Source organism: Chiloscyllium plagiosum, unplaced genomic scaffold, assembly GCF_037043375.1.
Source record: "Chiloscyllium plagiosum isolate Xiang-an unplaced genomic scaffold, Cpla_swu_hap1 HiC_scaffold_45, whole genome shotgun sequence".
Taxonomy (NCBI): domain Eukaryota; kingdom Metazoa; phylum Chordata; class Chondrichthyes; order Orectolobiformes; family Hemiscylliidae; genus Chiloscyllium; species Chiloscyllium plagiosum.
Window position 1 is genome coordinate 13,364,383 of NW_028270183.1, and position 12,296 is coordinate 13,376,678.

Below are 12,296 nucleotides of genomic sequence, written 5' to 3' on the forward strand. Positions count from 1 at the left end.
GCGGACGGACGACTGGCAGCGCGTCCGATCACTGAGAGGCGGGGCGGGCGCGGCGCCCGGATGACGGACAGCGCGGCCGGCCACTGGGAAACCGGGGTGGGGGACGGCTGACCGGCAGCGCGTTCGGCCACTGAGAGCTTGGGTATGGGCGTGGCTGACGGGAGCGGCGGCGAGGCGGGCGCGCGAGCGAGTTTATAAAAGGGGCGTGCGGGAGCCGGCGTGCGGTCAGTTGTGAGCGAGTCGACGGCGATGGCGGACGGTGGAGCAGCAGCAGCAGCGGCAGCAGCAGCGGCAGAGGTAGCGGCGGCGTCTGGCGGTGGCGGAGCGGAGCCGCCGGCCAAGCGGCTGTGCCTGGGCGACTGCGGCGCGGCGGCGTCGGCGGCGGCGGCCGCGGCGGCCGCAGCGGCTCGAGCGGCCCAGACAAAGCCGGCCCACGGCAGGCTGCACAAGCCCGACACCCTGCTGGACATCAGCGCCAAGAGAGTGGCGGAGAAATGGCCCTTCGAGCAGGTGAGGGAGGGGAGGGGAGGGTAGGGGGGGAGGGTGGGGGGAAGAGAGAGAGAGAGAGAGAGAGAGGGGGAGGTTGGGGAAATTAAACCCCAAATTGCTGAAACAACCCAGAGAGGGGGGGTCTGAAAACAATAGGCAATAAAACCCTGAGCTGTCAGAACCAGTCCAAATCCACCACCACAAACACACTCAACTTTCATCTCACCCAAAAAAAAAGCGAAAACACTCATTTCAATCAATTCTCCAACCAATCCTGAATTTAATTTCCCCTTTTTTTATTCCCCCCCCCTCATTTACTTCGATTTTTTTCATCCCCCACTTTGCACATTCCCTTAATTTCAAGGAATTTGAATTTCAGGCTCCACTTTGATTTTTCTCTCTTTTTTTTTAAGAAAAAGACCTGCTGTTTTAATAACACTCTCTCTTCCCCCCCCCCCCTTCCCCTCGCACACACAAAAAGTGGGGTCTTTTTTCTCTCACTTCCCCCCCCTGCCCCCACGCGCACACAAAAAGTGGGGTCTTTTTTCCTCTCCTCTTCTCTCTCTCCCCCCCCCCCCCACACACACACACACACACAGAGTGGGGTCTTTTTTCTCTCTCTACTCTCTGCCCCCCCCCCCCATGCACACACAAAAAGTGGGGTCTTTTTTCTCTCCTCTTCTCTCTCTCTCTTTCCCCCCCCCCCCCCCCCCCCACACACACACACACACACACACAGAGGGGTCTTTTTTCTCTCTCTCCTCGTCTCTCCTCTTCCCCCCCCCCCCCCCCCCCCACCATGCGCACACAAAAAGTGGGGTCTTTTTCTCTCTCCTCCCCACCCCACACGCACACAAAAAGTGGGGTCTTTTTTCTCTCTTCTCCCCCCCCCCCCCCCACCCCACGCACACAAAAAGTGGGGTCTTTTTTCTCTCTCTTCTTCCCCCCCAATACGCACAAACACACACCCCTCCACATGAATCTAATCAGAAATTGAAGTTTTGTTTTTAAAAGAAATCATAACGAGAGGGATTTTTTAAAAAGAAACATACAGTTTGTCATGGTCTCTTCTCTTTCCCCCAACACAAACACACACCCCTCCTCATTAATCTAATCAGAAATTGAAGTTTTTGTTTCTAAAAGAAGTCATAACAAGGGTTTTTTTTTAAGAAACCTGCAGTTTGTCCAGAAAAAGTGTCCTCCTTTTTCTGTTTTTCCCCCTTCCCATTATTCCTCCTCTTCCTGTATGATCATGAATCCCAGAATTGATTCCTACAGTAGAAGTCATCACATTTCTGGGTATAATTCCCCTTGTGTCTGCAGTTAATTTTAGCGCTGGTATTAGTGAGAGACTCTGGCATTTCACTGCAGATTGCATTCTAGGGTTTTTGTAATCCAGCAGATAACAGTAATGACTGCTTTTGTTAAGTTATTTGCCAGCAAGTTTGTTTGGAAGCAGTCTGCGAATAGCTTGAATTGACTCTTAATTTTGTTTTGTAAAGTTGGTTTAATTTGCACAATGCTATTTCAAGCCAGCAAAGGGCATTACATCAGGAGAAAGGGAAGGGCTCTCCTATGGCTGTCACAAAAGCAGATAAAATATTCTAATTAATTGACACACAGAATTGTTTGTGGAGAACGTGGCCTTTGTTTTTACATAGTTTCTGATGTGGAATATCACAGTTGATTTCTGTAGTGCGTGTTCTGAAATGTATTTTGCATGGTTGTAAGTTTTGTTTGAGAGCAGATGTGTGATGTTTGAGCCTGTAGATTTATCTGCGGAGAGATTCATTGTTTTCACATGAAACATCCAGAAGATGCATGTTACTGAAGAAGTGTCAGACTTCAAATCCACACCCTCTTTAGTCTTTTTTAATTCTCTTTTCTCTCCTTACCCGCCCTTGTTCAGTTCCTCCCTGGGGGCTTGCTAGCCCAGCAAGGAGGTCTGAGTGTCAAGCAATGTCAGAACAGTGAAGATTCAGTTTTGACTTTGTTACTTCAGTCTCTTTGCTAATGCTGTTCACAAGAGTTTGAGCCCGTGCAGATTCTTTTTCAAGGGAAAAAAAAGTTGTGGGAAGGGAGAGAAATTGAGACTATTTGAAATGGTTTTTAATTTAAAGATTGTTCAGTCTTTCATTGCTAGCCTCAGTCCAGAAATTGGCCACTTCAAGTCAGTGGGTAAATGGCTCGTTCACACGATATAGGTCCAGCATGACTTCAAAGTTTTTTTGGTTGGGGTGTTGTCGCACGCTTCATAAATCTCAGATTAAATTCATAATTCTGCCATACCCAGTTGTAATTGTAAAACCTTATTATCAGTCCAGCTGTGCATTGTGTTCTGTGTACATGCTGATTTTTCTTTTAATCTGGCATTTGGCTTTCTGATTGGAGCTTCTCATCTGAAATTGATTTGTCTCAAAGATTGAAGTTGCTGACTGCTTCATCTGCACTGCATTGACAGTTTTTGGGCCGTCCTTGATTTCTGCCTTTAAACGTAAAAATTTCCAAACTGTCGATTCTATAAAGTGGTTGTTTAATTATGCAGCCTGGTTATTAGTGGGTGTGGAAGTATGTTCTGTCCCCCACCCCTCTGTCCTCCCAGGACAGAGCAATCCCACAATCTTGGGACTGGCATAATTTTGTCTCAAGGCGATTGGAGCTGTAGCAACTACCAGGGCACCATAACAAAGCCTTTCCACTTCAAAGTGGAAATCTCCAAGAAAAACAGCGTGGTTTGTGGTTTCTTGTAGTGTTGCTACAATATGCTATTTGCAGAATAACAGATGCCAATGAGGGAGGTTAAAGGCTGTCACCATCAAAAGGGTTCTTACAAAGTCAGAAATGATGCTTAAGTGAGTGTCTTCTGAACCCATTTACAACATTGGAATGTCCTTTCACTTGAGGTTTCTCGCACATTCGGTTCGCCTGAGTTTGGCTGGCATTTCTGTCAGTCTTCTGAAACTGTTGCCAATGCGCAAACTCCCATCAAGTCCCATTTGCCCGTCACCTCATGCGTTTGCTGACCTACATTGCTTGCTGTTTAAGCTGAGCCCAGTTTCTAACCATTTGTCCCTGCTTCCACTGTCTGTCCCTCCTTTAACAATCCTTTCTTGAAGTAACTCAGATTTTATTTCATAATGCTCTTGTGAAGTGCCTTGGTATGTTTGCCTTAAAGCTGCTACGTGAATGCACGTTGTGCATTCACATAGTCATACAGCATGGATGACTTCAGTCCAACTCGTCTATGCTGACCAAGTTTCCACTCGTCCCACTTACCTGCGTTTAGCCTATATCCCTCTAAATCTGTCCTATTAATGTGTCTGTCCAAATGTCCTGTAAATGTTGTGACTATATCTGCACCTACCACTTTGTCTGGCACTTTATTCCACATAAGAACCACCCTCTGTGTTGAAGAAGTTGCCTCTCTTGTCCCTTTTAAGCTTTTCTCCTCTCACATTGCATTGTGATGTCAACCCTGTCCTCTAGAGTCTTGGTAAGGTGGGCAACTGGGAAGTGTGGCAAGAATAAATCTTGTTGAAGGTAATTCTATTACTCCGAAGGGTGTTCTCCCGCTGGACATTCATGATGGTGGGAAGGCAGGTTGAGGTAACAAATTAAGAATCTTGAATGTCATTAAGTGCAATGTTTCTCAGTGTATTGGCATCACTCCACCATGTAAGGCTGTTGCTGATGTTGTACAGCTATGTTGTACAGCTGCCCAGTGTTCTCATATCAAATTCCTATAAAATAAATGGGCTAACGTGTTTATTGAAGTATTGGTGAGTGGAGCTACAGCGAGTGCCTTAAGTGCTTGGACACTAACTTCACTGATTTCCAAGTGTGCATGTTGGCTCTGGGATAATTCGTGATTATGGTGGAAATTCAGTTAGCTCACTGGCCCCACCTTTTTGGCTGCTACTTGAAGTGGTCAGTAATGTAATCAGCAGGTGAAGTACTCACTTTGCGTAGGTTAAAAGAAGTCTACGATAATGTTTGTCGTCGCGGAGGCTGCTTAAAAAGTTTGGGACTTGAACTGCCAACAAATAATGAAGGGGAAAATATGTGGCACTTCGGTTTAGTGGTTTGGGTGCTGTCCACGTATATTTTATCCCAATATGATCTGTGGAAAGAATGGACCTGATGGGCCAAGTGACCTTGTCGCTTGCCTTTCATATGGCTTTCATTAATTGATTTCTCGTGAGTCACGAGAAGGCTTTTTTTAAAAAAAAGCTTTGGAATGGACAGCAGTTAAAGAGGACAGGATTGGGCTGAGAAGATGGGAGAGTGGCTGATGATGAGCCTAAGTTACTGTCTACTCTTTTTAAAGGGGGCACCTTGGTCTGCACTGTTGCTGGATAGTAATTGTCAATGGTTACCATTCTGGTCCGCATAGGATTGGTTTGCTTTTCAGAATGTCACTGAACGTTGCAGCAAGGATATTACTTTGATTTAAACTCCAAAAGCTAAATTTTCAGTTGGCCATTTCTGATAACCACAATGCATTTTGGAAGTGCCTTCCTCACTTTCTGTTGTCGTAAGGTTTTGAAGTAGGAATTGTAAGGTTTTGAAGTAGGAATTGTATTGTTTCTACCGTCCTGTTCAATTTTTGTTTCCTTTATTCTGTTAATATTTCACTTTTAGGTAGAGGAGAGATTTTCTCGTATTCCGGAGCCAGTTCAACGGAGGATTATTTTCTGGTCCTTCCCCAGGAATGAGCGAGAGATTTGCATGTATTCATCACTTAGCTATCAGTGTCAGGAAGGGGAGAAGGATGGTGAAGTTCCCTTCAACAAAGGATTGCGATTGTTGGAAACTGGAGCCATAGATCGGGTGCTGCAAGTAGGTGAGTACATTATCAAGTAACTGCAGGCAAGATTTGTTGAATGTAGTAAATCTGAAGAAAATTAATCAAATTTTGATGTGTGTACACACAGCAGGTTATGTCTGTTGGCGCACCTCTATTTGGTTAAGACATTATCACAGTGAGATGCTTACACACATGCACTTTCCTTGCATAAGCGCTGCATATTTCCACAGAAGTGGAAATGTCCCAGAAGATGTTTTGAGAAAGTGTTATTTCTTCATGTGGTCTGCTTGTAGGAGCTTGTGGTTCAGATCCATGGAGACCTGTATGTGTAGAAGGCACTTAATAATATGCAAAAAAAAAAAATCAGGGAATGTAAAATACTGTTTTTCCTTTGTGATGCTAGTCTGGTCCAAAGATGATGGCAGTGCAGCACTTTGCCACTTTCATCTAGAAGGGCGAGGGCAACAGATATATGGGAACACCACTCCCTTGGAGTTCCCCTCCAGGCCACTCACCATCCTGATCTGGAAATATATCACTGTTCCTTCAGTGTCAGTGTGTTAAAATCCTGGAATTCCCTCCTTCACTGCTTTGTGGGTCAACTCACAGCAGCAATTCAAGAAGGCAGCTCACCATCATGTTCTCAAGGGCGACTAGGGACAACTGGGTAAATGCTGGCCCAGCCAGCGATGCCCACATTCTTCAAATGAATAAATTTTAAAAAAAAATAAAGAATGGAATTCATATGGGCTTGGGGAACAACCTTCAGTTGAAAGGAAGACTTCACCGATGGGGCTGTGCCATATTCTCAAAGTTAAACTGAATAGTCTAAGATATTGAGTGGTTTTTGTTTTCTGTTGTGCTTAGATAGCAGGGGCATCTGGAGATTACAGTACCACCATAGCAGCCACCTTTCTCTGGGGACCGCTCTTGTCTCCACCAAATGATAGTGATTTGAACTCCTCTAGAATCTTTAGTGATGAATCTGGGCTCATCCTCCAATGCAATACTGAGGGAGTGCTATACTATGCTGGAGCTGTAGGAGAAAGCGAGGACTGCAGAGGCTGGTGATCATAGTCGAAGTCACTGTAATAATGCCACTTTAAGTTCAGCACATGACTATCCACATCGCAGAGTTGGAAAAGCACAGCAGGTCAGGCAGCATCCGAGTAGCAGGAGAGTTGACGTTTCGGGCATAAGCCCTTCATCAGTAATGAGGGTCAGGAATGTTGGAGTTGTACTCTTTCACATGAGGTGTAAACCTTGGCTTCCATCTGCTCTCTGAGGTGAAGATAAACGATTCCAGGGTGCTGTCTGAAATTGTTGCAATCAAAAGAAATGTGATGGCCGATAATTCACAAGAGTGCCTCATAGCTGGAAAACCCATCCCGCAGTTGTGGAAAAGGCTGTGTTAATCTCCGTGCTGGAGATGGGAGTTGTAGTGTGAAACCAGCCAAGGTTACTGCTCCCATTTACTGCAGGTGTGTGAACAGGGCGGTTGAGTCTGGTTGTGATAGCTTTAATGATCTGATAGTTTGTTGAGAAATGTAAGGTCGTGGGGGCGATTGGGCTTGGTGGATTCTGACTAGGTGGCTTCCATTTGAGAGGGCGCCATTTAAGAATAAGATATCATTCTTTCAAGCCTGGGATTGGGAGAATTTTTTTCCCCTGAAGGTCATTTGCATGTGGCATTCTCTCCCTCAAAAAGACAGTGGATGTTTGGCTGTTGTATGCATTCACCGTTGGTTTGGATATTTGGAGAATAAGGGAGTTGAGTTTTTGGGGAGGGGGGACGGCAGGGCAGGCAAAGTGGAGTTGAGTACACAACTAGACCTTCCATGATCTTATAAAATAGCAGAGTTGGCTTGAGGTGTCAAATTTCCTACCCCTACGTTCTAAATAAAAGCATTTGAATTGTTACAAGGCGTTCTGATGTTCCGATTGAGTTGGTGGTTTTGGAGGAGTGTTGGGGCAAGGTGAAATGGAATATATTTACTCAATGGAGGACCCCGGTGATATTACCAAAAAAGGTTGAATTTCCACCTCCTCCAAAGTTGCTAAGCTGTATAAGCCTAGCAAGTTCAATCTCGATTGACCTCTGAAAATGTGCTGTGGATTTTTTTTTTGTTAAAATTGAGTTATAGTTCCTTGTCTGGCTTGTACAAGAATCAACGCCTCTAGTGCTTGCATAACAGGCGAACCTTTTGCACAGTTCTGAAAGCTGATTAGACGATGAGTCAGTAATCCAGTTTCCCTTTGTGTGGTAACAGTGCATCAATGACTTCTGCCTGTGCTGAGTAGTTGGCCTCTGGGTTTCCCTAAACTGATTTTGTTTGGGGTGTGTAATTATGTATAATTCATACGCGAGGTCCCTGTGAAACCACGGGCAGGTGTCTGTTTCTGGATTGTTTAACAAGCTTATTTTTGCACTTGCAAGGTCACTTGACTGAACCAATCCAGCAGTGCATGAGAGTGAATAATTTTGGCAAACGTGCGCAAATGTTACATTTGCAATAAAGTTTAGGATGTACCCAAGGGCCTTGGATAATGAATGACCTGAATCATAAAAGTAGAATTTGACTTGTATGCAAAGCTGCCTGCCGCGGAGGCAAACTGTTGCAGCCTCGACGTGCCAGTCAGCTGTTTTGTACACACGTTTTGCTGTTCGCACACTGCAGCCTTCTCTGTTTGCAGCCGCCTTTTTAATGTGAATCCAGATTCCTTTTAAATCCTGTATTGATTGCTTGCTCCTGCACTGAACCTTTCTTGTCAGCTGAGTGGGGTCTCGTGCAGGGCTATGGATGGGACACTGAGGCCAGTTGCCCTGAGGATCAAACAGTCATGAAGCTGTTCCCTGTTGGTATTTAATTATGATGTGCCAATATCTGTGTGATGGACCCATGTGGTGGTGGCTTAAAGTGGAGGGGTGGCAAATTTATGTATGTATTTAATGTTCCGCCTTCTCAATCTGCAGTAAATAATCCAGGTTTCCTTTCTGCACTCACTCCACCAGTGACTTCTGCCTGTGTTGAGTAGTTGGCCTCTGGGTTTCCCTAAACTGATTTTGTTTGGGGTCTATAATTATGTATAATGTATAGCGAGGTCCCTCAGAGACCACTGGCAGGTGTCTGCTAAGATGATTTGCTTGAAGTGTATCATGCAGTTCTGTCGTTTCTGCCTTTCCAAACAAGCCGTTCAACTTGTGGGATTGAACGGTGATGGACTGAAAAGAGTGGCCATCCTGTAATTAAGGTAGGAAGAGCTGGTTGATTCATTAATTCTGTTGGTCATTCACTGCTCGTGTTACTTGTTAACTTAAGAAAAATCCAAATGTTGGGAAAAGAAGATATTAGTAGGCTCAAATGGGAGTGTTGGTAGCCTTTTATGTGGGTTGTGGTAGAAGCGAGAACATCACATTTTGAATCTTGTATAGATCCAGAATTGCAGTGATACCTGACTTGCTTAAATCATCGGCAGGATATGGGTATCACTAGCATTTACTGACCTTCACTGGTTGCCCTTGAGGGTCATGGTGAGTTGGTGCCTTGAGCCGCAGCAATCCATTTAGTGTAGTTGTAGCTGCAATTGAACTGAACACTCATACTGACCTACGCCACAATAGAAAAAGAATTAATGTTGCGTTTTTCCGTCTCATTTCCTCTAAGCTGGGCCTGTGGCCTTAGTGCTCAGGCCCTGATGTTCCAGACTTTTGAAGATCAGACCAGTGTGTACATGCACTTGCTTGTTGGTCCTGTGTTGATGCTGTTGGCCTGGAGGTTTTTAAAGGTCTGTTTTTGACAGGATTATGTCACTGCTGGTAAATCCAGAGATCAGAATGGGAAGATTGCTCGGTATCCGAAAAGACAAATTACTGGGTACTCGATTTAAACTTCCATGGTCCCTCAGGCTCCCTTCTGCACACTGACGTGAAGGCAAATGCTTTAACACCCTGCTTTAACTAGCTTCATTGTAGTGGATGAAGAGGATGTTTGTTCTCACATCTAACAACCTGTTAATTGCTGTAAAATTTGATACTGAATAATTTAGTTCCAGCATTACAGGTGTACATATAATTTTGCCAATTGTCGACAAAGTCTAAATAATACATTTCAGGTGATATCTGCTAGTATATTATAACTCGATAAGAGGGGAGTGTGTTATGAATGTTCCCATATCAATGAGGTTTCAGCACAGGAGGAGGCCATTTGATCCAATGTGCTTCTGTTAGCTCTAATACAGAAGTCCTGTTCTACAACAGTGCACCCTGTTATGGAACCCTTTAGTTATCTGAATTTCAGATTATCCAAACAAGATCTCAAGGTCCCGTAAAAACGGCATTAGGCAACTCTGCAGTCAGTTATCAGTTAAACGGCAATCTGGCGTGCACTGCTGGATATCCGAGGCATGTTTGATAACCGACACTCAAATTACTGCTTGTTTACGGTCAGATCAGTTATCAGTTAAACAGTGTTACGGCTGGATAACTGAGGCATGTTCGGATAACCAGCACTCCTAAATTACTGCTTGTTTTACGATCAGATCAATTATCCGAATAAAATACTCCTCGTCTGAGTCGTTCAGATATTCAAGATTGTACTGTAGTGGCAATGTCATCCAGGAGCCCAGGCCTATGTAGGAGCAAATTACTGCAGCTGCTGGAATCTGCACTGAAATCAAAAAATGTTGGAAATTGCAGTGGCTCAGGCAGCGTCTGTGGAGAAAGAGCAAGCTAACATCTTTAGTCTCGATGACTCTTCAGAGGCCTGAGACATCTAGACTCAGCAGTTAGCACTGCTGCCTTACAGCACCAGGGACCTGGGTTCAATTTTGACCTCTGGTGACTGTGGAGTTTGTACATTCTCCCCGTGTCTGAATGAGCTTCTGCTGGGTGCTCTGGTTCCCTCCCACACTCTCAAAGATGTGCAGGTTAGGTGGATTAGCCATGGGAAATGCAGGGTTACAAGAATAGGGTAGGCGGGTGAGTCCTGGTGAGATGTTCGTTGGTGTTGGTGTGGACTTGTTGGGCAAAATGGCCTGTCCCCACACTATAGGGATTCTGTTCTATATTAGCTTGCTCTCCAAGGCTGCTGCCTGACCCGCTGTGATTTCCTGCCTTTTTTTGTTTTCAGCCCAGGCCTGTGTTCTGGGGGAATGGGTTCAGATCTCTCTTTGACTGACGAGGAATTTAAATGAAAAATGAACTGGCTTAAAAGGCTAGCCAAGTGGTAGCCATATAAGCATTGTCATTTGTCATAAAAACCTGCCTGGTTCATTTGTGTTCTTGTGAGGAAGGAACTCTACTATCTTTGTCCAGTCAGGCCTACCTGTGATTCCACACTTTCATCCGTGTGGTTGACTCTTCACATCTGCATTCTGAACAATTGGGGATCAGTTAATGCTGGCTTAGCCAGTGCAACCTGTGTCCCAAAAATGACTCAAAAGGAATTTTAAAAAAAATTATAGGTTCTGTTTCCACTTCTGTTTAAAATTACATCCCACCAGTACATCAGTACTGACCTTAGAGGGTCATGCTGTCATACCTGCTCCAACAGGTCAAACTTGCCCCAGTTTTACAAAGTGCATATCTTTTTAAGGCTCCCTTTTCAAATTAAATCTCCGGTTTAGGGCAGGATGGATGTCTTTTGGGAAAGATGTCAGGCTTTGCAGAACATAGAACGTAGACCATGACAGCGCAGTACAGGCCCTTTGGTCCTCAATGTTGCGCCGACCTGTGGTACCAAACTGAAACCCATCTATCGTACACAATTCCTTTCTCGTCCGTATGTCTACCCAGTTGGTAGTGTAGATGAGCAGAGCGATCTGTGTCCATGTCCATACATCCCTGAAAGTTGCCACCCAGATTTGTAGGGTTGTTAAGAAGGCGTATGGTGTGTTAGCTTTTATTGATAAAGGGATTGCGTTTCGGAGCCACGAGGTCATGCTGCAGCTGTACAAAACTCTAATGCGGCTGCACTTGGAGTACTGCATACAGTTTCTGGATGTGGAAGCATTGGAAAGGGTTCAGAGGAGATTTACTAGTTGCCTGGTATGGAGGGAATGTCTTATAGGTTTTGAAAAGTTTAATTGTCTGAGAAAAGAACTGTTATTTGACGCCTATTGTTTTGAAAATCTAGAATTGCTTCTGATAGACACTGAAATGGCTGTCTTGACGTATGAATTTCTGCGATCTGAGGTTTCTTCAGGTGTCTGAGGCAGTTACTGCCTGATAAATGTGTGCCTGAAAGCTGGAAGTTGCTGGAGATGGAAAGAGAAAGTTAACGTTTCAAGTCCAGTGACCATTCTTCACTCTACACATGCTGCCAGACCCGCTGAGTTTCCCCAGCAATTTGTTTGTTTGTTTCAGATTTCCAGCATCTGCAGTTGTTTTAGTTTTGTGCCTTAAAGATGTACAGGGTGGCCGATCGTTACAAACACTTGCACAAGGCCAGAAATCAGCTGCATTATGTACCATGAATATGAGGGCGCTTCTGGTGAAGGGCAGGCATGCATGATGGTTTTTGGTCTGTTGTGAGGGATGGGAGAGCAGGAAGGTCGACAATCTGACATAACAGATGAGAAGTAGCAAATGTTTCAAAACTTAGGACATCAAAACTGTTGAATGTTTGCTGGAATTCTGAAAAATTAAATGTTCAGATTTTTTAAAAATTCTTGTCTGTTGACCATTGCTATAAAGTTGTAGAGTCATACAACACAGAAACAGACCTTTTAGTCCATCCAGTCCATGCTGACCATTATCCCAAACTAAACTACTCCCACCTGTCTGCGTTTGGCACATATCCCTCCAAACCTTTCCTATTTGTGTACTTATCCAAATGTCTGTTTAACATTATAACTGTACCCACATCCACACATGAACCACCCTCTGTTTTTAATGCAAAAATTGCCCCTCGCGACCTTTTTAAATGTTTCTGCTCTCACCTTAAAATATGCCCACTGGTCTTAAATTCTCCCAACATGGAGTAAAGATACCTGCCATTTA

The 12,296-nt window shown here is 44.6% G+C and overlaps 1 protein-coding gene across 2 annotated transcripts in view; it reads left to right on the forward strand.

Moving 5' to 3' along the window:
* Positions 1-234: 234 nt before the first annotated feature.
* Positions 235-12,296, forward strand: part of LOC122552364 (zinc finger SWIM domain-containing protein 5-like) — a 96,591-nt gene continuing 84,529 nt past the window's right edge. For both annotated transcript variants that reach the window (XM_087983101.1, XM_043695114.2), the window contains exons 1-2: positions 235-510; positions 5,131-5,332. In XM_087983101.1, coding sequence (XP_087839227.1) covers positions 250-510; positions 5,131-5,332 — 463 coding nt within the window. In that variant the 5' untranslated portion in view covers positions 235-249. The remainder of the gene's footprint in view (positions 511-5,130; positions 5,333-12,296) is intronic.